General features: G+C 48.5%; 1 protein-coding gene across 4 annotated transcripts; it reads right to left on the bottom strand.

The window, feature by feature from the left end:
- Positions 1-84: 84 nt before the first annotated feature.
- DNPEP (aspartyl aminopeptidase) lies at positions 85-27,503 on the bottom strand. Of its 4 annotated transcripts, none has more exons than XM_050752415.1 (15): positions 27,335-27,503; positions 14,141-14,234; positions 13,963-14,051; positions 13,735-13,848; positions 13,362-13,487; positions 13,049-13,179; positions 12,713-12,788; positions 12,518-12,625; positions 11,454-11,531; positions 9,794-9,877; positions 8,462-8,622; positions 8,031-8,070; positions 7,820-7,921; positions 746-913; positions 85-233 (listed from the first exon to the last, which is right to left on the bottom strand). In XM_050752415.1, the coding sequence occupies exons 1-15, from the start codon at positions 27,392-27,394 to the stop codon at positions 183-185; spliced, it is 1,482 nt and encodes a 493-aa protein (XP_050608372.1). In that variant the 5' UTR covers positions 27,395-27,503; the 3' UTR covers positions 85-182. The 4 variants fall into 4 exon arrangements, with proteins under 4 accessions (XP_050608372.1, XP_050608373.1, XP_050608375.1 ...); XM_050752416.1 differs by lacking the exon at positions 27,335-27,503 and adding an exon at positions 14,828-14,998; XM_050752418.1 differs by lacking the exon at positions 27,335-27,503 and adding an exon at positions 14,828-14,858 and having other exon boundaries at positions 13,963-14,019.

The following is a 27,503-nucleotide window of genomic DNA, read 5'->3' as shown; positions in this document are numbered from 1 at the left end:
GCTCCCCAACTGTTCTGGTTCCAAAGGTTCAAGCCAGGTTCAACTCCCACTCCTCTAGTCTCCAAATAAGCATAGCACGGAGAGTCTGAGTGAAAATCCACTTTAATAATCCAGCTTCAGCTCAGCTAAGAACTTCCCCTCTCAGGTGCAAAGGGATGGCAGGGAAGTCTTTCCAAGAGGGCTCAATCCACTAAGAGATTATGGCTCAGAGAAGGGAACAGCTCAAAGAAGCCCTATAATGGGAGGCAACATGGAATTTGAAATTAGTGAGTGACCAGATGGAGATGTCCTACCACCCACCTCATACCAACATTATGTTCCAGCAGGAGAAGCACCGAGGTTTCATCTGTTCTTGACAGCCACCCCAGTCTTCTCAGCCCTGATACCCTCTTCCCATCCCTTCATTTTCCATTTCTTTGGGTCAGGGCCCCTGAGCCTTTAGAATAATATGTACCGTTGTTTTCTCTCTTTTTTCTCTTTTGTAGAGACATGGTCTTGCCATGTTGCTCAGGCTGATCTCAAACTCCTGGCCTAAGCAATCATCCTACCTTCCAAAGTGTTGACATTACAGCATGAGCCATTGTGGTTGGCCAGGACCCTTGTTTTCCTACATGGCCCCAGTAAGACAACCAGCCCCCACTACTCAGGCCAGTCACTTTGTGATGGCAATGCTGTCCCAGCAACCAATCCAGGCACTAGAGGGGAAGGAGCCCAGCTGCCATTGAGAGGGTCTGGGGTGGGTTACCTTGAAGAGGGTGAGGGTCTGGAGGACTCCTGTAGTACAGGCCATCTCCCGGATAGAGTGCATGGCCAGTTGGGGGCTGCCTAAATCTAGCACCCGCAGCCCCAGCCGAGAAGCCAAGATAGGTCCAATGGTGGTTCCACAAGGGGAGTCATTCCGGACCATGAGATCCTAGGGGGAGAAGGAGACTCATGAGCAATATGCAGTGTGTGCTTATCAGAGCCAAGGAGGACGCCATCTTAGAACTGCAGGGCGGGAAGGGGCTTGGGAGACAGTCCATTCGGAGCAAAAATCAAAGCCAATGCTAAATGGCAGACCCCAAAGGACAATATATTCTGAATTGGTCCCATTCGCTCTCCATCACCACCACCCTAGTTCCAATCCATTCTCCACACAGCAGGAAGGGGGATTTTAAAAAGTATCCATCCTTGTCACCCTCTTGCTTAATATCCACACCCAGAGAAAAAGAACACTCAGTGATATTAATGTCTTTAAAAATATTGCTACTGACATTTTGAAATGATTTTCTTTATATTATGGTAAAAGAGTCAATAAGAAAATGAAAATACGATGCTAGATATCAAGGTTTTCAGTGTAAGAGGAAACAGAATTACAAAATCAAATTGGTAATAACTATTTAACTAACCAAGAATAATTTTATGAATAAGAATTACGGTATTAACTCATGATTTTTATTTAAACATTTTTATTTTATTTTATTTATTTTGAGATGTAGTCTCCCTGCGATGCCCAGGCTGGAGTGCAGTGGCACGACCTCAGCTCACTGCAACCTCTGCCTCCTGGGTTCAAGTGATTCTCCTGCCTCAGCCTCCCGAGCAGCTGGGATTACAGGCACCCACCACCACGCCCAGCTAATTATTGTGTTTTTAGTAGAGATGGGGTTTCACCATATTGGCCAGGCTGTTCTCGAACTCCTGACCTCAACTGATCCATCCATCTCGGCCTCTCCAAGTGCTGGGATTACAGGCCTGAGCTACTGCACCTGGCTTCATGATTTTTAAAATATGTACTTTTTTCTTGCTGTGTCCATGGAAATGTTCCCAAAGTACCATCCCCTCCCCAAAGAACAATGAACACTTGCAGTGCCAGACCATGGTCTCTAATACCATTGCTCATCAAAAGCTATTGAGTCTGGGGGGTGAAATGAACAAGACACGCCTGCAATTTTTGTTGTTCCAAAGAGCAAGGAGACTTCCAAGAGTCAAAGGCCACAGGGGTTATGCTGAAGGGGCTCCCATTGGTCAAAGCCATGACAATTCACACATCAAATATTATAATTATAGTGGACACTGAATAAATGAAATTCCATGATCTATGATAGTCAGAAAGGGAAAAGCAGGCCAGGTGTGCTGGCTCACACCTGTAATCCCAGCACTTTGGGAGGCCAAGGCGGGCAGATCACATAATGCCAGGAGTTCGAGACCAGCCTGGCCAACATGGTGAAACCCTGTCTCTATTAAAAATACAAGAAACAGGCCGGGTGCGGTGGCTCACGCCTATAATCCCAGCATTTTGGGAGGCCGAGGTGGGCGGATCACGAGGTCAGATCAACACCATCCTGGCTAACAGGGTGAAACCCCGTCTCTACTAAAAATACAAAAAAATTAGCGGGGCCTGGTGGTGGGCGCCTGTAGTCCCAGCTACTCGGGAGGCTGAGGGCAGGAGAATGGCGTGAACCCAGCAGGTGGAGCTTGAAGTGAGCCGAGATCACGCCACTGCACTTCAGCCTGGGTGACAGAGCAAGATTCCAACTCAAAGGAAAAAGAAAAAAAAAAATACAAGCAACAGCCAGGCATGGCGGCTCACGCCTGTAATCCTAGCACTTTGGGAGGCCCAGACGGGCGGATCACGAGGCCAGGAGATCGAGACCATCCTGGCTAACACGGTGAAACCCCATCTCTACTAAAAATATAAAAAAATTAGCGGGGCGTGGTGGTGGGCGCCTGTAGTCCCAGCTACTCGGGAGGCTGAGGGCAGGAGAATGGTGTGAACCCAGGAGGCGGAGCTTGAAGTGAGCCAAGATCATGCCACTGCACTTCAGCCTGGGCCACAGAGCAAGATTCCAACTCAAAGAAAAAAGGAAAAAAAAAAAAAAATACAAGAAACAGCCAGGCATGGTGGTGCACGCCTGTAATCCCAGCTACTCGGGTGGCTGAGGCATGAGAATCTCTTGAACCTGGGGGGAGGAGGTTGCAGTGAGCAGAGCCTGGGCGACAGAGCGAGACCCTGTCTTAAAAAAAAAAAAAAAGGAAAAAGGAAAAGGAAAAATCCTTCTTTGTCACTATTTGAGATGACATTTCACCTTGAAAAGTGGATAACAGAAAGAATTAGCATTTATCCTGCTTTCCAATAGGAATGATATTCCATGATAACCAAAGAACCCTAGTTGATTGGAGGGAAGAAGTTCCACTTCACAGAAGAATGGAAGACTGAAAGAATTCAGGGGAAGCAGGCATTTTTCGGTAAATTCTAATGAAATTACTGATTTAGGCAAGGATTACTGTGTTAAAACCATTAGGTGTCTGGTTAATAGGGAACTCATCACTTATATGGGTCACTGTCAGGTCAATAGTGGGAAAACCACCATATAATGAAGGGGTAAGAGGCCATCACTGGTCCAGTGGTCAATCTTTGCAAGGCTAAGGGTGGCCCACCCAGATATCATGTGTGTGATGCCATATGAATACACCAGCCATGTCTTCTAGCCAAAAATGTTTAACTTGAGGCTGGGCACAGTGGTTACGCCTGTAATCCTAGCACTTTCGGAGGCTGAGGTGGATGGATCACTTGAGGTCAGGAGTTCAAGACCAGTCTGGCCAACATGGTGAAACCCTGTCTCTACTAAAAATACAAAAATTAGCTGGGCATCATGGTGCACACGTGTAATCCCAGCTACTTTGGAGGCTGAGACAGAAGGATCGCTTGAACTGGGGAGGTGGAGGTTGCAATGAGCCGAGATCACACCATTAGACTCCAGCCTGGGCAACAGAGTAAGACTCTCACTCTGTCAAAAAAAAAAAAAAAAAACTTTAACTTGAATGCATCAAGTCTTTAGAAATTCCAGTTGATAGGAAATACAGGGCTTACAGACAAGCGAAAGACACCATGGGGCAGCAAGGAGACATATCCAGAAGTTTCTTGAATAAGCCAATGTAAAAAGGGGTGGAAGGAACTGTGCTACGTTAGAAGACATTTAAGCAACATATTAGCCAAATATAACGCATGGTCCTGAGTTGGATACTAGGGTGGGTCAAATAACTGTAAAAAAATATTTTGAGGATAACTGGGGAAAATGGAAAGTTATCTGTGCATTAGATGAGGTACAAGTTTACTGAAACAACAATTTCCTGAAATGGGATTGAGACTGGTAGATCATGCCTGTAATCCCAGCAGTTTGGGAGGCCAAGATGGGAGGATTGCTTGAAGCCAGGAGTTCAAGACCAGCCTGGGCAACATAGCAAGAACCTCATTTTAACTAAAAATAGAAAATTAGCCAGCATGGTGGCATGCATCTGTAGTACCAGCTACTTGGGAGGTTGAGGCAGGAAGATCTCCTGAGCTCAGGAGTTTGAGGGTGCAGTGAGCTATGATCATGCCACTGCACTCCATCCTGGGAGACAAAGCAAGACCGTTTCTAATTTTAAAAAAACAATTAAAAAAAAACTGAAATAGAAAGGTGAAGATGACTGAGTGAAAAGAGGCAACAAAAATATATCCAATATAATATCATTTTTAAAAACTGTATATGAAGTTCATGCATAGAAAAAAATCTGGACGACTACACCAAATTTCTGCAGATTAGTGTTTTACTTTCTCATCTCTATCTGTATTTTCTAATTTTCTAAAATACATGTGTCCTACTTCTGCCGTAAGTTATTAAAGAAAAATCTCCCAATGTCTTCTCACTGCCTTAGAATAAAATTGAAATGCCCTTCCATGGCCTAGGTATTCCTGCATGATCACTGAGCTGGGCCTCTTCCCTGACCCCCTCCTGCTCTCATCCTGGCTCTACCATCCTGCCTTTCTCTCCTCCTAATAGAGAGCTCATTCCTGGTCCCCTTGGGGCCTTTCTACTTGTGCCCTCTGGCTGGGACCCTCCCATAGCTGCTTGTTTCTCAGTGGTTAGGTATCAGCTCCAATATCCAATATCAGAGAAGGCTTTCTGGGGGCAGAACAATTCAGCTTTCTGAAAGGAAGAGCTAGCACTGTACAGCAGAAAGAGCCCTGGGCTGGGAGTCAGGATGCTGCAGTTCTACGCCTGACTATGCCAGAACTTGCCTGCTATGATTGTCACTGGACCACCCATGCCCGAGTCCCTGATATAGACAGGTAGATAGATATAGAAATAGACAGTCATGTACTACATAGTGACATTTCAGTCAAGGATAGACTACATGGCAGTGGTCTCATAAGATTATAATGGAGCTGAAAAATTCCTGTCGCCTAGTGACATCACAGCTGTCGCAATGTTGTGGCACAATGCATGACTCACTTGTCTGTGATGACGCCGGTGTAAATAAATCTACTGTGCTGCCAGTCATATAAAAGCATAACACATGCAATTATGTACAGCATGCAATACCTAAGAATGATAATAAATGACTATGTTATGGTTTATGTGTTTACTATATTATGCTTTTTATTGTTATTTATTTATTTTGAGACGGCGTTTCACTCATTGCCCAGGCTGGAGTGCAATGGCGCCATCTTGGCTCCCTGCAACCTCTGCCTCCCAGGTTCAAGCGATTCTCCTGTCCCAGACTCCTGAGAAGCTGGGATTACAGGTGTGCACCACCGCACCCAGCTAATTTTTGTATTTTCAGTAGAGACGAGGTTTCACCATGTTGGCCAACTGGTTTTGAACTCCTGACTTCAAGTGATCCGCCCGCCTCGGCCTCCCAAAGTGCTGGGATAACAGGCGTAGCCACAATGCCCGGTCTATTGTTATTTTAGAATGTACTCCTACTTAGTGGGGGGAAAAAAAAAGTTAACTGTAAAACAGCCTCAGGCAGGTTCTTTAGGAGCTGTGCCAGAAGGAGCTTTGCCAGAAGAAGGCATTGTTATCATAGCAGATAGCAGCTCCCTGAATGTCAGTATCCCTGAAGACCTTCCAGTGGGACAAGATGTTGAGGTGGAAGACAGGGACATTGATAATCCTGATCCTGTATAGGCCTAGGCTAATGTGTATGTTTCTGTCTTGGTTTTTAACCAAAAAGTTTAAAAATTTTTAAAATAACTAAAAATTTTAAAAATAGAAAAAAGCTTATAGAATAAGGATACAAAAACGAAATTATTTTGAATAGCTGTACTATGTGCTTGCGTTTTAAGCCAAGTGTTATTACAAAGGAGTCAAAAATTTAAAAAATGGAAGTTTATAAAGTAAAAAAGTTGGCCGGGCGCAGTAGCTCACGCCTGTACTCCCAACACTTTGGGAGGCCGAGGCAGACAGATCACAAGGTCAGGAGTTCGAGACCAGCCCAACCAACAGGGTAAAACCCCATCTCTACTAAAAATACAAAAATTAGCTGGGTATGTGGTGGGTGCCTGTAATCCCAGCTACTCAGGAGGCTGAGGCAGGAGAATCGCTTGAACTAGGGAGATGGAGGTTGCAGTGAGCTGAGATCGCGCCACTGCACTCCAGCCTGGGTGACAAAGCGAGACTCCGTTTCAAAAATAAATAAATAAATAAATAAATAAATAAATAACAGTCAGCTAATTTATTGTTGAAGAAATACAATTTTCAAAATAAAGCCTAAGTGTCCAGCATTGATAAAATCTGCACTAGTGTACAGTACTGTCCTAGGCCTTCACATTCACTCACCATTCAGGGCAACTTCGAGTGCTGTAAGCTCCATTCATAAGTGCCCTATACAGGTGGACCATTTTTAATCTTTTATAACATATGCTTGCTGTACCTTTTCTCTTTCTTTCTCTTTTTTTTTTTTTTTTTTTGTTTTGTTTTTTGGAGACAGGGTCTCACTCTGTCACCCAGGCTGGAGTGCAATGGCAAGATCTCAGCTCACTGCAACCTCCACCTCCTGGGCTCAAGAGATCCTTCCCAAGTAGGGAAGGCCTCCCAAGTAGCTGGGACTACAGGCATGCACCACCACGCCTGGCTAATTTTTGTATTTTTTGGTAGGATGGGGTTTCACCATGTTGGTCAGGCTGGTTTTGAACTCCTGACCTCAAGTGATCTGCCTGTCTTGGCCTCCCAAAGTGCTGGGATTACAGGTGTGAGCCAACGTGCCTGGCCTCCTGTACCTTTTCTGTTTAGGTATACTTACCATTTTGTTACAATTACCTACAGTTTTCAGCACAGTAAGAAGCCGTACAGGTTTGCAGCCTAGGAGCAATGGGCTACACCACACAGCCTGGGTGCACAGCAGGCTGTCCGTCTCGGTTTGTGTACATACACTCCATGATGCTCACACAACAACAAAATTGCCTAATGATGCCATTTCCCAGAACGTATCCCTATTGTTAAGCAATGCATGACAGTATATGTGTGTATATATGCGTACGTACAATACTGTGTTACATACATATATGTATACAACATATATATGTACACAAACACACACAAACACACTGAGGAGAAAGGACTAGATGGCTGATTTCTCAGGCAAGAGAGAAAATGAGTAGCTGGGGTTCCATACTCCCCAGCCCTGAACTTTCCCTATGGAAGCTCCTAGGGTGTGTACGAGACACAGGAAAGTGGGGGTGCTGCAGGGAAAGACAGGCCTACCGTGTGCCAGGAGCACACTGTACCTTCAGTCTTCATAGAAATCCAGCAAAGTAGGCATCACTATCACTATTCTACAGATGTGGAAACTGAGACTTAGAAAGGCTAGGAGACTAGTCCAAGGTCACACAGCTAGCACCGCAGCAGAGCCAGCATGGAATCCAGCTATATTCCAAATCCCTACTTTTCTCACTCTACTGGGACCCCCTCCACTGAAGGCCATCTACCAGGTTCCCTGTTCATGGGGGGCCCATCTGTTTGTGTCCCCACCAAGCTCCCTCCATCACACCTTGCCAGGCAGGGCCCGCCCTCACCTGCAGGGGGACCTTGACTTTGTTGGCCACCTCTCGGATCAGGGCCTCTGACACTGCGTTTGAGGCATAGCGTTGCTTGCTGTTCACCTTGATCACGGGGCCCTGGGGAGAGTCAAGGGTGAGGCAGAGGTAATGACAGGCCCAAAGGGAATGAGTGGGGGCCCAGAACAGCCAGGCCTCCAAGTCCCCAGGGAGAAATGGCACATCTCACCTTGTGGAATAAGGGCCGGTGGTTCTCCTCATGCTTGTCCCTGTAAGAGACAGGTAAGGGCCAGGCATAGCAAACAGGAGGAGGCCTGTCAACACTCACCACCCTCCCATGGCAGACATCACTAATAGATCACCACTCTTTCCCGCCCAGCCCAGTGGGACTTTAGAGTCATTCCATACACAGGGTTCCGGGCAGCCTCTAGTAATAGATGGAAACAAGTTTGTAGACAAAGGCTATTCCACACACCTGGGTTAGGCATTGCATGACTTTGATCAAGTTGGTCTCGGAGTAGTGAAAAGGAAGTGCCCCTGAACCTCCCAGCAGAATGAAGAAGGGAGAAAGGAAGAGGCTGGGGCCAGGGCAGAGCCTTGAGGCAGGCTATGCTTGGGTCCCCAGTTATGTGAAGACTGTGACTGGCACTAGAGACTCACAGGTAGTTGGGATGCACAGCATGGGCCATGTCTGCGCTGATCATGAAGGACTTGGGTATGGCTTCCTCAAAGGCCGTCGGGTGCTGGCACGAGGCTGAGATCCGCCGCAGCACCAGCTCTGTCAGCAGTGACTGTGCTCCCTGTGCACTCTCAGACCCCACCTGGCGACAGCAGAGTCCTGACTCTGGGAATCTGGGCTCAGGGGCCTGATCTTGGAAGCCAGTGAGAGGGGTCCACTGCCCAACTAGCCCAAAACCCCACTGAGTCACTGGGTGTTCTTAGCAACACCCCTAACCTGGGGTCATCACTGAACACTGGACAGTGGGCTGAGGCCAAACTAACTCGCAGTCTTAACAGTACTGATGGGTTTCCTGCACTACTCCCCTTCCTCCTCCTGTGACCCTCACATCACAGGATGACAGGGTCATCCTGTGACCCTCAGCAGAGGTGCCCCACCACACTGGTTAATTTTCTTTTATGCATATGACAGAGACTGCTAACTGTCCATGATATCTTTTATAACAGAACACCCAAGTTGTAGTTGAGCACTTAACTACCTAGCTAGAGATGACATTCCCAGGCTCCCCTGCAGCTAAGTTCTGTGGAATGTAAGCAGTGATGAATGTCATTTCTGGATTACACCCTTGAAGCCAGGGGGTGTCTACTGCCCCTTTTGTATTTTTAGTAGAGACAGGGTTTCACCGTGTTAGCCAGGATGGTCTCGATCTCCTGACCTCGTGATTCGCCTGTCTCAGTCTCCCAAAGTGCTAGGATTACAAGCGTGAGCCGTGCCCAGCCTTCTTTTCTTTTCTTTTTTTTTTTTTGCCAAATTCAAATTGCCCTTCCTACTAACTCAGTGCAGACATGATGGCCAGAGCTGGAACGGCCACCCTGAATCCTGAAATGGAAGTCATGTGTTCAGGATGGCAGGGACCCCTACTAAACTGTTAACTCTGACCTGGGTTGTTACATGAGAGAGCACTATCTGTTCCAGCTCTCTTATGCAGCTGAGACTGCAGCCTCACACACACAGGCATCATGAGGACCTACTCTGTGCTGAGCCCTGGGGCTACGAGGAGGGACTGGGTAGAGTCCCTGTCCTAAAGGAAGAAGCTCACCATGTGGCACAAAGAAAGATACAGGAAAGACGGTCACCCTCGAATAAGCAGATGTATGTTGAGTCAGAGGAGACACCAAGTGCTAAGAAGGCCCAGGTGGCATCTCCTCTGTCTTTGGGGCCCCCAGAAGAGCCCTGGCTCATGGTGGATGCCTGGCACAAGTTGGCTGTGGAAGACTCTGCAGAGGGGACCCTCCCCAGAACCCTCCACGTACCTCTTCGTTGTCATACAGTGTGATCATGCGCACATGAGGCTCCGTGGCCAGGGAGCCAGGGCCTGCACAGGAATCTATCAAGGCCTGGTTCAGGGAAGGAAATGAGAGCATCATCTCCAACTTCCTTCTGCTGGAACTCAGCCCACCAGCACTTTGGGTGTGCACACTTCCCCGTCCACCAGCACCTTGGGTGTACACGTTCCCCTGTCTGCCTTCCGTGGCCATGGCTTTTATCAATTAGGGCACTGCCTGGCAGAGGGTGTGGTGGGGACCTTTCTTTTCTTTTTTTTTGTCGAGACAGAGTCTCGCTCTGTCGCCCAGGCTGGAGTGCGATGGTGCGATCTCGGCTCACTGCAAGCCCCGCCTCCAGGGTTCACGCCATTCTCCTGCCTCAGCCTCCCGAGTAGCTGGGACTATATGTGCCCGCCACCACACCAGGCTAATTTTTTTTTGTATTTTTAGTAGAGATGGGGTTTCACCGTGTTAGCCAGGATGGTCTCGATCTCCTGACCTCGTGATCTGCCCGTCTCAGCCTCCCAAAGTGCTGGGATTACAGGCGTGAGCCACCGTGCCCAGCCTTCTTTTCTTTCCTTTTCCCTTTTTTTTTTTTTTTTTTTGCCAAATCAATAGCTACATAGGTAGAAACCTTTAGGGTGTGGTAGGGACCGACTTCCTTCCTTCCTTCTTTCCTTCCTTCCTTCTTCCTTCCTTCCTTCCTTCTTTCCTTCCTTCTTCCTTCCTTCCTTCTTCCTTCCTTCCTTCCCTCCCTTCCCCCTCACTCCTTCCTTTTCTTCCTTTTGTTGCCAAATCAATAGCTAGGTAGAAACCTTTTCAACTGGGACAGGAGGCACCATCCTTTGGGTGTTCTCTACCTTCCCATGCAAAAGCCAGTAGGAAGATGTGGAGGAAGAAGAGAGGAAGAGCTGAGGGTCCTGGAAAGTCAAAAGGCTACACAGATCACATAAACTGATTGGCCTCAGGGAAAAGACTAACGTTCAAAGAGGTGACAGACTCCATCAAGGTGACATGACTGGCTGGCTGCCTGCAGAAGTGGATGCAGGTCCCAGGTCCGGCTCTGGTCTCAGTTACAGCTCAAAGCCTATCTCCAGCCACAGGATTACAGGGAAGGAAAGGCAGAAAAAGGCAGAGGGAGATCAAGGGCAAGAGCAGAGAAAGAAAGTGAATTGACTAGGGTGGAGAGAAGGTGGGGAATAGCAAGGTGACTAGGAAGACAGGCTACCTGACTGAGATCCCAAGAAACAGGGAGAAGGCTGGGGCTTAAGCCTGAGGGGTGGAGTAGGAAGCAGAAGGAGGTGGATGATACTGCCTTGTGGGATGATAAGGCCTTTCCCTGAGGCAGAGGTTAACTTCAGGAGAAGCAGCAGGAGCAAGGCTAGGATAAGACACCATGGTGCTCTAATCAACTTGTCAGCCTTCCTCTTGCCTCAACCCCCTGACAGTGCAAGGACAGAGTCCAAAGGTAGTGATGCTGAGGCTGCAGCATTTAGGGCCCCCTCCTGGTCCATCCAGCACCAGCAGACTGAGCAGGTAGACAATGGCCCTCTCTCACAACCTGCTGGGGCTTTAGGCAGCTCTTCCGACCCCAAACATGCCATCTCTGCTGGTGGTATGTACTGCCTAGGGTGCCCCAGCTCCTCACCTGCAGGGCACAGAAGCAACTGTGCAGATTGTCCAGCCGAGGAGCAAAGATGAACTCATCATAGGCACCACCCAAGACCTAGAGAGATAAGACAGTCAGCCCGACCTTCAACCCTCCACCCTTACTCACCTTTCTTTTGCTCCCAAGGGCCTCCTTGGTTTCTTGAGCAACCTCTCCCTGACCCCGGGCTTAGTGCACTATTTTCTTTTTTCTTTTTTTTTGAGATGAAGGTTCGCTCTTGTTGCCCAGTCTGAAGTGCAATGGCTTGATCTCAGCTCACTGCAACTTCTGCCTCCTGGGTTCCAAGGATTCTCGTGCCTCAGCCTCCTGAGTAGCTGGGATTACAGGCACGCACCACCAGGCCCAGCTAATTTTTGTATTTTTATTAGAGACGGGGTTTCAACATGTCGGTCAGGCTAGTCTTGAACTCCTGACCTTATGTGATTCCTCCCGCCTCGGCCTCCCAAAGTGTTGGGATTCCTTGCTGGGCAGGACTGAGCAGAGACTGGAGAAGGGGGCTGGGCTGGCACTGAGGAACAGAAGGGTGGAGGCCAATAGCTCTTGACCTCTTCCTGTGGGTCAAGAAGAGGAAGGGCTGAATTGTTACCAAAAAGCCCAAAGAAGTGAACAGAGGAAACCAGTCAAAAAACAGAAACAGAAACTCAGTACATGTTCAAGCAGTACAGAGCATCCAAAGATTTAGCAATCTCTGACCATCAGCAACAGCGAGACAGAGAACAGATGGCCACATCCAGACCTCTTTCCCTAAGCAGTTCAGTGTCAGTGTGGGTCAAAGCAGACAGGGCCCACCTATAGAAGAAACTCCTGTGGAATCTGTAAAAAGGGCCAATTCCAAGACAGTCCTAGCAGGTAGGTCTGGGGTGGGGAACTTGTCTTTTTGAGAATCACCACCTAGAAACAGTGAGGGATGTGTCTACTGCGAAGAATGGGGATGAGAGTCACTGAGGGCTTGGTGGAGGTGAAGGGTGCTTCAGCAGGACTGGCTACGGGTGGCTGGGATCCTGGAGGCCCTCCACCCACAGGTTCCTACAGCCAGTCCTCACCGCAGGCTGGGTGTCTGCAAGGCAGAGCTCCATCTCCACTATGTCCTTGGGGCTCAGCCCCAGATGGGCACAGAGCAGAGACATGAGGACCGAATGGTGCCGCTCCTCCTGCAGAGCAGAAAGACGCTGGGAAGAGTCCATTCCTCCTCTCCTCCCCTCTTCTCAGGGGACTCCCCATGATCAGGGGACTCTTACCGCAGCACTGAGAGGCCCTGGCTCAGGAGTCCCCTTCTCCAGCTCCTCCTGGATGGCTGTGGCAAGAATGGGGACTCTGTGGGGAGACGTGGGTTGGGGGGGGATTGTGAGGAGGGCACAGCAGAGTGGGGCATCTGGTAAGTTCAGGTGCCTCCTGATGGGCAACTGCCCCTGCCCTTCAATTCCCAGCCCACTCCCCAAATGGCAAGGCTGTGAGGACCCTTAGAAATTAACTGGGTCCCAAGAGTAAAATGTGACTGTGGCTACCATTAGGTAATAATCACCTGATATCATTCTCCACCCCTCCCAGCCACCGCAGCCCCACCCCAGTCTCACAGGTGCATCTCTGTGTTAGGCCCAAAGTTCTCGTTGATGTTTTGCTGCAGATGGATGGCCAGGTGTGGGATGCGAAGAATGGGCCGTTCCACATGCACCAGCCGCTGCTCCAGCCGACCTGAGGTAGGGCACTGTGGCCAGCCAGACCAAGTCAGCCCAGGGTGCCTCCTATCCCAGTGGTCAGTCTTCACTCAGACTAAGCAGGACGGTCCCCTGACCAGACTGCCTCCACCCCTCTTCCCCACGGGTACCCTGAGGAGTGTGGCAGTCAGTCTTCCGAGGAGGCTCTGCCATTCCCAACCTCGGTTCCCACCTTGACAATGACGCGTCCAGCCAGAGTCAGGTCACGGTCAAACCAGGTGCTCCAGATCCCACCACCATAGGTCTCCACACCGACTTGCTGGAAGCCCACCTGGCTGCGGCGAGACCGACGTTTCACCTGAGTGTAAAGATGGGGAAGAAATCAGAGAAGGCTTCATGACGAGATGTGGAGATGAGACTTCAGCTACACAGACAGCGGATATTAGTGTCACATGAAAGACTCAAAGTGTGGAGGAAGAGGCCAAAAAGTTTAAGTTCTCCCTTACTCCAGGGGATAGAGGCTCCAGTTTGTACCTCCTGGTTCTCTTTTGCCCTGTACTCCCCCTGACATCTCCTCCCACCCCAACACCGTCCCATTTCCTTACCCGGAGGCAGGGGCTGTCCGTGTGGGCCCCGATGAGGCTGAAGCCATTGCCAGGAACATACTGGCCCCCTACAGCAAAAGCTATGATGGTAGAGGAGTTCCTAGTCATGAAGTACTGAGGAGAAGGGGAGGAAAGACAGGGGTGTGAGTTGCATTAGCCATCTGGCACACAGGGCTTTGAGACCCAGCCTAGGGACCCGCCTTTCCATCCCCACCCCACCCCCAGTACCTTGCTCTCCGGCTTAATATTCCATTTCTCAGTCTCCTTGAGTTCACTGAAGCCAGCCTGGAGAAGGCGGTTGCGGCATTCAGCCACAGCTGTGGGAAAAGCACCCTCTCACAGCGATGGAAGCTGGTGAGGGACACATCAGCCTCCACTCTTCTCCCTTGCCCTGGCCACCACTTACCGTGGAAAGGAGAGGGACTCCGGTTCACGAACTTGAGGAGTTCCTTGGCCGCAGTCTGCACCGCCTCTTGGCGGGCCTTACCGTTCATGGCCACCTAGGGGAGGGTGCGCTCAGACTTTTAAGAGGTCTGGGACCCCTGACCTTTCACCCAGGTTCCGAGGATTCTCCCATCCCCACCCCCAGAAGTGACCACTCCAAGGCACAAACCTCTGCTTATGCCCGTTCCCACCGACAGACCCAAACCCAGGGCTGAAACTCTCCGTTGAAAGCTTCAGCCCGCCGGCCCAGGATCACGACCCGGGCCCGCCCCTTAATCCGAACTTTAGCCCGACTCCCTAAGTCCCACCCCCATGTTCCTGCCCAGCTAGGAAATACTGTTCTGCTCCCAAACTCCGGGATCCCAAGCGGGCCCTATACTCTGAGGCGGCCTGCATCACGTGCGCGTCCCCAGCCCGGAGCCAAAGCCCTGTACTCCAAGGAACACCCTGACTCCTCCTCATCCACCTAGTCTCTCGCAGGACTCCCCCTTCCAGTCCCAGGAACGTCGTCAGGTCACCCTCCGCGAGGCTTTCGGTTTCGCTTTGGGTCGGGCGGCCCCACTGCAGCACCGCGCTAAGCTTGGGCCCGGGAGGGCGCCGGACCCGGTTTGGGATCGAAATTCAAGCGGGGCCGTCGGGAGCCACTTACTTGCATGGCTCCGCGCGTCGGGTCGTGTCCGCTCATCCGGCCTCCGGGCTCGGCCCGCCCCCACCGCGCCGCCTGCCCCGCCCCTCACCAGCCCTGCAAGTCCTCCGCTTGCCCCTTCAGGCCGAGCCGCACGCGCAGGCAGTCATCAGGCTTCCCCGGCCGCCCAGCCCCGCCCCGCCCCAGGACGGGCCGCCCCGCCCCTCGGCGGGCTTACCCTATGCGCTCCGCCCCTAACTGGGCCCCCACCACCTGCCTTGCACCCGCCCTTGCTCCGCCCTTGCTCCGCCCCTAGCTTGGCCGCCCCGTCCGCCCCGCCCCTCGCCAGGCAGCACGGCCCGCCGTGCCCTTAGTCAAGCTTCCTCGTCCGCCCCGCCTCTCGCCAGGCTGCACCGCCCTCCCCGCTTTGCCCCGCCCCTCACCGGGTTTCCCCCCTCCGCTTCGGCCCTCGCTGTACCCCACCACTCGCCCTGTCCCCGCCCTTGCTCCGCCCCTAGTCTGGCCGCACAGCCCGCCCCGCTCTTCGTCAGGCCTCCCTGCGCTTCCCGCCCCTAGTCAGGCAGTGGCGCCCACTCCGCCCCGCTCCTCCCCAGGCTGCGCCACACGCCCCGCCCCTAGTCACGCTTCTTCGTCCGCCCCGCCCCCTCGCCGTACCGTCCGCCCCGCTTCCGCCCCATCCCTCTCCAGGCCGCGCCTCCGCCTTCGCCCCGCCCCCGTCTCCGCCCCTGCGGGGGCTGCCCGCCCCGCACCCCCCTAGCCCCCGCCGAGCGACCCGCAGCTGCCGCCAGGGCCCTCTGCCGCCGCGGAGGTGCTAGGACAGCCGCGGACGGCCTCCTTCCCCGTGCCCCGTGCAGCGAGGGCAATAAAAAACTCGCCCCTTCCAGCTCACCGGGTCCAACGGGTACGGTACAAAGTGCTGTCTCTCGCCACAGCCGCCCTTGTGACAAAGCAATAAGGCTAATGTCCATGGGGAGCTCACGGTGAGCTTTAGCTTTATGATAAAGCTTGGCTTGTTACCTCGTTTCATCTTTACATCTGGCCCATCAACTATGTACTCTTACTGTCCCCAGTTTATGCATGGATAAGGAAAGCTGAGATACGGAGACGAGTGATCCATCGAGTAATAAACGGCACAGGTGGGGTTTGAGCTCCATCAATTTGATTGCAGAGGCTTTGAACAACCCTACAGGCTTCTCTCAGATCTTTTCTGGACCTTTTTCTATACACTTTGGTAAGTATTATGTTACATGGGAGGTCCACAAGGGACACAGAAGTTGACTTGCCCAAGATCACATAGCTGTTTGGGTGAATCTGTTTGGGTGAATTTGACTCTGATGTCTGTGCCCTTTCCATTTGTTAAAACAACAGAAAAAAAAATTCCATATTATTGGCATTTCCAGTATTCCCATGTCAGGAGTAGTGAGTAGCAGTTTTAAACCCTATGCACCTTCCTAGATGCAGGAACTGATCAGGACTCTTGGTGGCCTCTAGATCCCAAACAGGGCCCAGCTACTAGGGGTCCAATCAAAATTCCAGACATCACAGGTTTATGGAGCAATCTGCCGTCTATATACGTGGGGTCGGGAGTGACAGGGTGGGATAGGGAGAGGCTGGAAAGGTCCTGCAGCCCTCACTTCAAACTAGTAGATATGGCAGGGGAGTTTTCAAGAATTCACGCACTAGATGCTGGCTGAAATTCATGGCATTCCCTAACCGTTTGTTGAAATACCGTTATGGGTCTGGTGCAGTGGCTCACGCCTGTAATCCCAGCACTTTGGGAGGCCGAGGTGGGTAGATCACTTGAGGTCAGGAGTTCGTGACCAGTCTGGCCAGCATGGTGAAACCCTGTCTCTACTAAAAATACAAAAATTAGACGGGCGTGGTGGCGCGTGCCTGTAATCCCAGCGGCTACCCAGGAGGCAGAGGCAAGAGAATCGCTTGAACCCGGGAGGCGGAGGTTGCAGTGAGCCGAGATCGTGCCACTGCACTCCAGCCTGGGCGACAGCGTGAGACTCTGTCTCCACATACATACATACATGCATACATACATACCATTATGTATAAAGCTCAATGCTGAGCAGGACATGGAGAGAACGTTCTTGTCCTCCACCTCCTGGGGAGGGGACACATTCAAGGAGGACAGTGAAAGGGCTGAAATAAGGCTACAATGTATAAGGGAAGGAGACAACCTGAATAAGGAACCACTTTTAATGTTCTTTCTGATCACAGGAAAGAGTACATGCTTGTGTAATAGATTTAAACATCACCAAAATGCATAACTTAGAAAGTGAGCCAGGCGCGGTGGTTCACGCCGATAATCCCAGCACTTTGGGAGGCCACGGCGGGCGGATCACGAGGTCAGGAGATCGAGACCATCCTGGCTAACATGGTGAAACCCCGTTTCTACTAAAGATACAAAAAAAAAAAAAAATTAGCCGGGTGTGGTGGTGGGCACCTACAATCCCAGCTACTCGGGAGGCTGAGGCAGGAGAATGGTGTGAACCCGGAAGGCAGAGCTTGCAGTGAGCAGAGATTGCGCAGTTGCACTGTAGCCTGGGCGACAGAGCAAGACTGTCTCAAAAAAAAAAAAGAAAGTGAAAGTAAACATTTGATAAATTGAACCTCCATTCTTGATTAAAAAAAAGAATCCCCTAAGAAACCAGGAAGAGGATAAAGGACATCTACAAGAAATCTAGAGCAAACATTACTGGGGAAATACAGAAGTGTTCCTATTCAAATCAGAAGTGAGACACTGATGAGCTATTACTGCTGCTAGACAATGTGGAGCTGTAGTCAGAGCCAGTACCACAAAACAAAATTAACAATTGTATACGCAGAAAAGTAAAATTGGTCATTATTTATAGATTATATGATTACCTAGAATCCCCAAGAAAATAAACGATCAAGCTATTATTAGAACTGGTAGGAAGGGTAGCCTAATTTAAAAAACACTGACTTTCTTGTACAATAATCACCTAGAAAATATAAAAATAAAAAAGGTTCTTATTGACCATTTTTGGTTTGGGTAAAAAAGAAAAAAAAAGTAAAAAGGCTGTATTTACAGAGCAAGAAATATTGTTAAATTTCTGGTTATGAACATATGAGACACCTAATCTTACTTTAAACAGGAAAATGCAAGTTAAAAATGAGATACTGGCTGGCCGTGGTGGCTTATGCCTGTAATCCCAGCACTTTGGGAGGCAAAGGTGGGGGGATCACGAGGTCAGGAGTTCGAGACTAGCCTGGCCAACATAGTGAAACCCCATTTCTACTAAAAATACAAAAAAATAGCTGGACATGGTAGTGGGCACCTGTAATCCCAGCTACTCAGGAGACTGAAGCAGGAGAATTGCTTGAACCCGGTAGGCGGAGGTTGCAGTGAGCCAACATCATGCCATTGCACTCCAGCCCAGGCGACAAGTGCAAGACTCCATCTCAAAAAATAAATAAATAAAAATGAGATACCTTTCTTTTTATTTAGCAGATTAACAAAAATGGAAAAGATGGGTAATATCAAGTGTTGGAGAAGGCTTGGGGTAATGCAAGCGTTTTCTGGAGGCTAAAGCAACTCCATCTGGGAAGCTAATCTGCCATGTTGACTTTTCAACAACCTCTGTTCCAGGAATGACTCTAAGTTTTCTACTTTACCTACTATTACCATAAATCCTGCCCTTAGGCAGATTCACATAGCATTCATGACTTTGCCTGAGGGGTCAACTTCAATTATTCAACACACTCTTTCCCTATGGAGCCCTGGATTTGCAGGGTAATCTACCATTTCATCTCTGAAAGTATGGCCTCTATTCATAAGTCCCTATGAAATGTTTCTTTCTGAGAGACTGGATATGTCAGCCTCTTTCTTCGACTTTTCAGCTTCCCTGAACTTTGGGGGTAGGTTTGCATAGACCTGCTCACCCCAGAAGACCTTTATACCCAAATTTCTATGGTGTAAATGTTCCCCATGGCCGATTTCAAGCTGTCGAGATGATGTCACTGAATGGAGTTGGGAAGAGCTGTGCAGAAGCATGCCATTATGTAGATTTCCACCATGCAGACACAATAGATAGACGTAACATCAACAGCACAGATTTAAGAAGGCAGTAAAATGTTTGGAAAAGTGATGGATTTTTGGTTTTTGTTATCTGTAATATAACGTATTTAATTGTAAGTGTATATAATTTAGTTTTTTTTTTTTTTAATGATTGCTGTGTTTAACAACAAACTCACCAAATTCCTGGAAATTTGACAATCAGTTTTCATGAGCTTGTCCAAGTTGGCCCCAGCACACTACTCCACTCATACTGTACATCTTTGCTACTAAATGTGTGATCTGTTGACCAGCAACATCGATAACATCTGGGAGCTTTTTAGAAATGCAGAACCTCAGGGCTTACCCCAGAGTTATTGAAGCAGCATCTGCATGTTAACAAGATTCCTAGATGATTTGAATGCTTGAGACACAGTATTTTAAAGTGCTGTGTAGCAGTTAATAAAAATTTCAAAAAACGAGGTCAATCTTTAGGAACTGTTACAGAAAAGAATTCCAAATATACTGTTGAGTGAAAAAAAAAAGCAATTTCTAGAATCTAAGGTGAGGACATTTAGATAAAACTCACACAATGAGCTAAATTTATATTTCTAGATGTTATGTAAATACATATGTAAATGGATAGAAACAGGTTTGGAAGGATAATGGTCACCTCTGGGTAAGGGAATGGTAATGGATTTGGAGTTCAGATGGGAAAGTCATGGGATGACTAGAGATCAAGAAAGAAAAAGTTTCTGAGAATCATTCCTGCCCTTGGCCTTCTGAGAAAATCTTCCCCGGCAGATCTTAGCTGATGTTAAGAATGCTACCATTATTCATTCATCTTTTTGGTTTAACACATATTAAAGTGCAAATACTTTTGTGTGAACATAGCAGTCATTACATACACTTCATTGTGAGTTGATAGGATACATATATCTTTTCTTTTCTTTTCTTTTTTTGAGATGGAGACTCACTCTCTCGCCCAAGCTAGAGTGCAGTGGCGCCATCTCAGCTCACTGCAATCTCTGCCTCCTGGGTTCAAGTGATTCTCCTGCCTCAGCCTCCCAAGTAGCTGGGATTATAGGCACCTGCCACCACACCCAGTTAATTTTTTTTTTTTTTTTTTTTTTTGAGATAGGTCTCACTCTGTTGCCCAGGTTGGAGTGCAGTGGCACCACTTTGGCTTACTGCAACCTCCATCTCCTGGGTTCCAGTGATTCTCTTGCTTCAGCCTCCTGAATAGCTGGGATTACAAGCACGCATCACCATGCCTGGCTAATTTTTTGTATTTTTAGTAGAGACAGGGTTTCACTATGTTGGCCAGGCTGGTCTTGAACTGGCCACGAACAATAGCTAATTGGTCTAATAATAACACTTACAATAACTGATGAGCTGAAAACATTTCAAAAATATCTCATAATGTTTTAAGAAAGTTTATAAATATGCGTTGGGCTGTATTCAAATCTGTCCTGGGCTGCATGCGGTCCATGGGCGGTGGGTTGGACAAGTTTGCCCTTTTTTTAAAAAAATTTTTTTTATTTTTATTTTTTATTTTTTGAGAAAGAATATCACTCTGTTGCCCAGGCTGGAGTGCAGTGGCATGATCTCAGCTCACTGCAACCTCTGCCTCCTGGGTTCAAGGGATTCTCCTGCCTCAGCATCTCAAGCAGCTCACAAGCATGAGCCACCATGCCAGGCTGATTTCTGTATTTTTAGTAGAGATGGGGTTTCACCATGTTGGCCAGGCTGGTCTTGAACTCCTGACCTCAAGTGATCTATCTGCCTTGGCCTCCCAAAGTGCCGGGATTACAGGAGTGAGCCACTGTACCCAGCCAGACAAGCTTGCTTTAAACTCAACCACTAACCTAAGTGTGTTCTTTGTACTGCCCAGAGGTCCTATTGCATCTCCTGGACCATTTGCTGCTTTGCTCTCCTGGAGGACAGTTTCATCCAGTGTCCTCCTCCATCCCCACTCTCAGCTGAGGACCATTGTTCCCATTTTACTGTGAAAATAGAAGCCTTCAAAAGAGAATTTCCGCAAGTTTTAAGCTGCCACGCCTAGGCTCCTACCAGGATCTGAGCTCCATATTCTGCTGTCCTCATTTCTGTGGGTGAACCATCTGTGCTCCTATCCAAGGCCACCCTCTCCACTTGTGCACAAGATTCCACCCGTCTTGCTTACGTAAGGGCACCATGTCAACAGTTCTTCCCTTTCTCCTGCATTATCAATCTCCACAGTTCTGGTGGGTCAAGCTGATTAACATATACATGTGCTATAATTTCTCCCATGAAAAAATAATCCTCTCTTAACCCCCAGTCTCCCTCCAGCAGTGGCCTCATTTTCCTTCTCCTCTTTATGTAAATCTCTTTTAAAAAGAGCTATCTAGACTGACTTTTCCCCGATTCCTCTTCTCTCTTTCTCTTGTAAACCCTCTAGAATGAGGTTTTACCACCATCCTTCCACCACAACTTTTCTTGTCAAGGTCAAAAACAACCTCCACAATGCTGAACCCACTGGTCAATTTTCAGTCCTCATTGTCCTTGACCCATGGGTCCTATTTGACATAGCTGCTTGCTCTCCTGGGAGCACTCTCTTCACTTCGCCTCCTAGACAATTACTACCCTCACCACCACTCCTTTGGGTCTCTTCTGGCTCCTCCTCATCTCCCATCGTTAATGTTGTTATTATTTTATTATTTTCATGTTTTTAAAATAGAGATGAGGTCTCACTATGTTGGCCAGGCTGGTCTCCAACTCCGACCTCAAGTGATACTCTTATCTGGGGCTCCCAAATTGCTGGGATTACAGGCATGAGCCACCGTGCCTGGCCTCATCTCCCATCTTTAAATGGAAGGCCTCAGGGCTCAGTGCTTAGAATTCTCTCTACCCTCACTCCCTTGCTAATCTCCAATCTCATGACTTTAAATAGCATCTATACCCTGACAATTGTCAAATTTACATATCCCTAGCCCATATATCTCTTCTGAACTATATATATTCTCATATATCCAATTGTTTTTGCACAGTTTCCGTGTGTGTGCCCAATAGGAATCTCCAGTGTAATATGTCTTAATCTGAACTCTTTGCACCCCAAACCTATTCCATCCACATTCTTCCCATCTCAGTGTTGTGCTGAAGCCCCTGTCCACTCCAATAGGGAAGGCTCCAGGTTCAAGAGGCCAAAGAAGAGACCCAGAGCCAGCAAACAAGACAAGATTTTTTTTTGAGAGGGAGTCTCACTCTGTCGCCCAGGCTGGAGTGCAGTGGTGCGATCTTAGCTCACTGCAACTTCCACCTCCTGGGTTCAAGCGATTCTCCTGCCTCAGCCTCCTCGGGATTACAGACATGCACAACCACGCCCAGCTAATTTTTATATTTTTAGTAGAGACGGGGTTTCACTATGTTGGCCAGGCTGGTCTCGAACTCCTGACCTCAAGCAATCTGCCCACCTCGGCCTCTCAAAGTGCTGGGATCACAGGGGTGAGCCACTGGGCCTGGCTGACGTGGGGTCTATTGAGGAGAACTTACATACGAGATGGTCCAGTGGTGGTGAGCTGGACAGTAGAACCGCTGTCACCTGCAGAAAGCATGCATTTTCACTCAACACCCGCTCCATAACAACCTCCACCTGGCAACCTTCATTTAACCCAAAATAAAGGGCTTCGGTCCCCTGTATGTCCCTTGTTCCACAGGATGGGAAGGGGGCTCAGAGGTTCCTCATAGATGAGGATCTCTAGGCTGCCCACTCCAGGATTTCTCAGCTCAGAACTCCAAACACATATCAAGTATATCTGCCATTCAGGGTCATTTTCAGGATGTGCTTCGGTTATTGCTGTCAGATGTGTCTGCCATACATTCAGTAAATGGCAACTCTGTCCTTCCAATTTCAGGTCATAACTCTTGGTGTTAGCCTTGGTGCATCTCTTTCTCTTGCACCCCATGTCAGATCCATCAGCAAACCCTGCCTCCCGAGCTCCTTCACAAAGCCTTCCCTAGCGTCTCCAGAGGGAAGTGCTCAGGGAGGCCAGTCCTCCCCTCCTAGCACCAGTGTCATCTCCTATCTTAGGATCCACAGGAAGAAGTCTCTGTCAACTGGAGGTAACCTGCTGGCCTGTGACATGTAACCAATTTTACTTTGCTGCTGCAATCCTCGGTGCCTGGCAGGTAGTGGATATACAATAAACACTTACTGAATTAAAGAAATTTTGAAAAATAATTGTTCTTTGTGAAAAAGGACCCTCATGGGATAATACTCAGCAATAGAAAGGAACAAGTGGTTGCTAAATGCAATACCATGGCTGGATCTCAGGTGCCTTACGCTGAGTGAAAAAAATGACAAAATTATAGAGATGGAGAACAGATTAGTGGTTGCTCAGGGCTGGGGAGGATTCGGGGAGGGATGTGTGTGACTATGAAGGGGTGGCTCAGGAACATCTTAATGGTGATGGATAGTTATATGTCTTGATTATAGTGGTGGTTATGACTCTACCTGTGATAAAATTAGGGTTGCCAAATGAAATACAGAATGCCCAATGTATTTGAACTTAAGAAAAATAAGGGTCAGGCGTGGTGGCTTATGCCTGTAATCCCAGCACTTTGGGAGGCCAAGGCAGGTTGATCACTTGAGGTCAGGAGTTCGAGACCAGCCTGACCAACATGTTAAAACCCCATCTCTACTAAAAACACAAAAATTAGCCGGGTATGGTAGTGGGCACCTATGATCCCAGCTACTTGGGAGGCTGAGGCAGGAGAATCACATGAACCTAGGAGGTGGAGGTTGAAATGAGCTGAGATCACGCCACTACACTCTAGCTTGGGCAACAGAGCGAGACTCCATCTCAAAAAAAAAAAAAAAAAAAAAAAAAAAAAGGAATAATCTTTTCAGTATAAGTATGTCCCAAATATTGCATAGGATATGCTTATACTAAAAACAAAATTTAACTGAGTTTCCTGTATTTTCATTTGCTAAATCTGGCAAACCTGGAAAAAAATGGCATCAAACCCTATGCACACACATTTTACCTATGTCACTTTCCTGAGTGTAATACTGTGCTGTGCTTATCTAAGATGTAACCATCTGGGCAAACTGAGTGGTGGGCACACAGACCTCTGTGTACAATTTCTGCAACCTCTTGGGAAGGTAAAATTATTTCCAAATAAAAAGGTTTTTAGAATGGCCCTCAAAGGAAAACCAACTGCTCCTGTTAGTGATGAAAACAAAGAGGTATAGGAAAGTGCTGGTTACTAACTCTGCGTGCTTTATGGAATACTGTAAAACTGGCACTTCACAAAGGTCTTAAGATGTATCCCCCTTGAATGTCAATGCTCTTGTGTAGTTAGTGACAGTATAACAAAGCGGTTATGAGTGTGGGCTCGGGATCCACACACCTGGCTCACATCCTGGCTCCTGCATTTATTAGCTGTGGGTCGTGTTTGCCGTGTTGTGCCAGAGCCAGCCCCCCTCCCCTCCCACCCCCATCTCTTTCCTGTTGCACATTCAGAGACATCAGGCAGGAAGCTTGAGACAGGCCTGCAAGTATTTACACTATTGAGATTGGCAAACACTACAAATCAGGCCATTTTTTTTCTTCCAGAGAGCTAGTTGGTTTTTTCTTTTCTTTTCCTTTTTTTTTTTTTTTTTTTTTTTTTTTTTTTTTTTTTTTTTTTTTTTGAGACAGAGTTTCGCTCTGTTGCTCAGGCTGGAGTACAGTGGCGTGATCTTGGCTCACTGCAACTTCTGCCTTCTGGGTTCAAGTGATTCTCGTGCCTCAGCCTTCCAAGTAGTCTCCACATGATTAAGAATGTGGGTGGGGCCGGGCGCGGTGGCTCAAGCCTGTAATCCCAGCACTTTGGGAGGCCGAGACGGGTGGATCACAAGGTCAGGAGATCGAGACCATCCTGGCTAACCCGGTGAAACCCCGTCTCTACTAAAAAATACAAAAAACTAGCCGGGCGAGGTGGCGGGCGCCTGTAGTCCCAGCTACTCGGGAGGCTGAGGCAGGAGAATGGCGTGAACCTGGGAGGCGGAGCTTGCAGTGAGCTGAGATCCGGCCACTGCACTCCAGCCTGGGTGACAGAGCGAGACCCCGTCTCAAAAAAAAAAAAAAAAAAAAAAGAATGTGGGTGGAATAGGTTTGGGGAACAATGAGTTCAGATTAAGGCATTACACTGGAGATTCTTATTAGGCCCACACGGACACTGTGCAAAAACAATTGGATACGTGAGACTATATATAGTTTAGAAGAGATATCTGGGCTGGGGATATGTAAATTTGACAATTGTCAGGGTACAGATGCTATTTAAAGTCATGAGATTGGAGATTAGCAAGGGTTACAGGCATGTGCCACCATGCCTGGCTAATTTTTGTATTTTTAGTAGAGACAAGGTTTTGCCATGTTGGCCAGGCTGGTCTTAAACTCCTGACCTCAAGTGATTCCCCCGCCTTGGCCTCCCAAAGTACTGGGATTACAGGCGTGAGCCACTGTGCCTGGATACTTTTCTTTTTTTTAATTTTTAATTTTAGATGGAGTTTCATCATGTTGCCCACACTGGTGGCAAACACCTGAACTCAAGCAGTCCTCCCATCTTGGCCGCCCAAAGTGTTAGGATTACAGTTGTGAGCCATCACACCTGGCCCAGAGAGCTAGCTGTTAAACATCTACCATCACACCACAGACTTAGAGCCTTAGCGTCCTCATCTGTAAATGAGAGGAAGATAGTCATAACCTCGTAATGTTATGAGGAGTAAATGGGATAATGCATGTAGGGTGCTCATCACTGAGTTCTTCAAATAGTTAAGTGGACAGTACTTGTGAGCCAGTATTATCTCTCATTTTAAACTGTGAGCAACTTAAGCACAGGTCTATGCACCACTTCTTGATATCTTTAGTGCCTGGCCTGACATGTAGTAGGATCTCAATGAATGTTTACTAAATTAGTGAATAAATGGCAAATAATAGTAACTTGGGGCCGGGTGCGGTGGCTCATGCCTGTAATCCCAGCACTCTGGGAGGCCGAGGTGGGAGGATCACCTGAGGTCAGGGGTTCGAGGCCAGTCTGGCCAACATGGTGAAACCCTGTCTCTACTAAAAATACGAAAATGAGCTGGGTGTGGTGGTGCATGGCTGTAATCCTAGCTACTTGGGAGGATGAGGCAGGAGAATCGTTTGAACCCGGGAGGTGGAGGTTGCAGTGAGCCGAGATCGCACCACTGCACTCCAGCCTGAGCGACAGAGCAAGACTCCATCTCAAAAAAAAAAAAAGTAACTTGGGGTAATATGCCTCTAGAAAATGTGGTCTTTTTCAGAAGACTTTTAGGACACACTTCTTAATCTTTAAACATGAGGGTTTTCAGGCCCTGTAGCAGGATGCCAGGGGGCCTGGGGTGCACTCCTACCACCCGAGGGTAATGTCTGCCCTTGCAGGCCCGGCTCTGAGCCCCCAAGGAATACAGCTTCTGACGCACCCCCTCCAGGTGGCGGGCACAGGCCCTTGCCTTCCTCTGGGAGCCAAGATGGGGCATTTCTGGCTCTCAACCCGACTACAGGTCATTTAATCCTCACTGGATTTGTCCTGTTTATTTTAGTGAACAGGGCTGTTTACTTTCAGTTCGTGTTTCTAGGGATGCTTACTCATTTTGCTTCCCGTTTATTTACTCTTTGCAAGCACTTGAGTTTGAGTAAATATGTCTATAAAGTTCCAGGGACTGGGTGATTCTGTGTCTGCTATTTTAATGGCTTTTAAACAGTGTCTGCTCAGGTAGGCATTTTATAGATGGGTTGAAAAGATAGAAAATTCTGTTCTCAGTGGCCTCTGACTCCTTTCCAAACTGACAGCTGGCCACCAGCAGCTTATGAATCATGGCTTTTCATCAGTAATAAAAATATCAAAGGCCAACAACCATCTCAAACAGAAACCGACCCACCCTGGTCCAGCAGACATGGGGCTTGGAAACTGACAGGTGTTTAAACTCTAAGGCAGTGTTTAGGGTGCGAATCCCCTGAGTGCTTTTTAAAATGCAGATTCATGAGCCCCATACCTGAAGATCCTGATTTGGAAGATTTGGGCTGAGGCCCAGGGATCTCCACTTTTAACAGGTGCTGCAAGTAATTCTGCCATCTTTAGATCACCCTGAGAAACACTCATCTAAATTCTCAAAAAACACTTGTGCCGATGGCTGGGTTGCCCTTGAACTCAGTTGTTGGGCAATGTGGAGCCAATAGGGCACCAGACAGGGTTGTTTGGAAAGATTAAATCCTCCCAAGTTAGCCAAGATGATGATGAGTATTATTCTGTTAACCCACTTGCTGGAGGTCTAGTTTGTTAGCAGATTGAGAGCAGGGGACCCTATCTCATTCATCTCTTTATCCCCATAATGCCTAAGCCAGTGCATGGCTCACGGAAGGCCGGTGCCCAGGAACATGTGTCTGCACTGGCTGGGACACTCCTGCTGACCACAGAACTAGACAGGCCCCGGTTACCTTGTGGTAGCCACTGAGCCAGCTGTTGGGGACGAACATGGTGGAGAGGCTCCGAGCCATGGTGACCTATTCGCCTCCTCCCAAGGCCAGAGACTGGGTCTGAGTGGACAGGCCTGAACCGGGTGCCTTTGTTGCCAGATCATCCCCCTGCCTTGGGCCCCAACTTCCA

This window comes from Macaca thibetana, chromosome 12 (assembly GCF_024542745.1).
Source record: "Macaca thibetana thibetana isolate TM-01 chromosome 12, ASM2454274v1, whole genome shotgun sequence".
Lineage (NCBI taxonomy): Eukaryota > Metazoa > Chordata > Mammalia > Primates > Cercopithecidae > Macaca > Macaca thibetana.
The sequence above is the reverse complement of the archived record's forward strand: the minus strand, read 5'-3'. Positions and strand labels throughout refer to the sequence as shown.

Excerpts from the sequence above, each read along its gene's own strand:
- DNPEP (XM_050752415.1), bottom strand. The coding sequence starts at position 27,394 with ATGGCTCGGAGCCTCTCCACCATGTTCGTCCCCAACAGCTGGCTCAGT. Across the intron at positions 13,488-13,734 it reads CGGACAGCCCCTGCCTCCGG|GTGAAACGTCGGTCTCGCCG; the intron begins GTAAGGAAATGG and ends CTTTACACTCAG. Across the intron at positions 8,071-8,461 it reads GCTGTGCATCCCAACTACCT|GGACAAGCATGAGGAGAACC; the intron begins GTGAGTCTCTAG and ends TGTCTCTTACAG.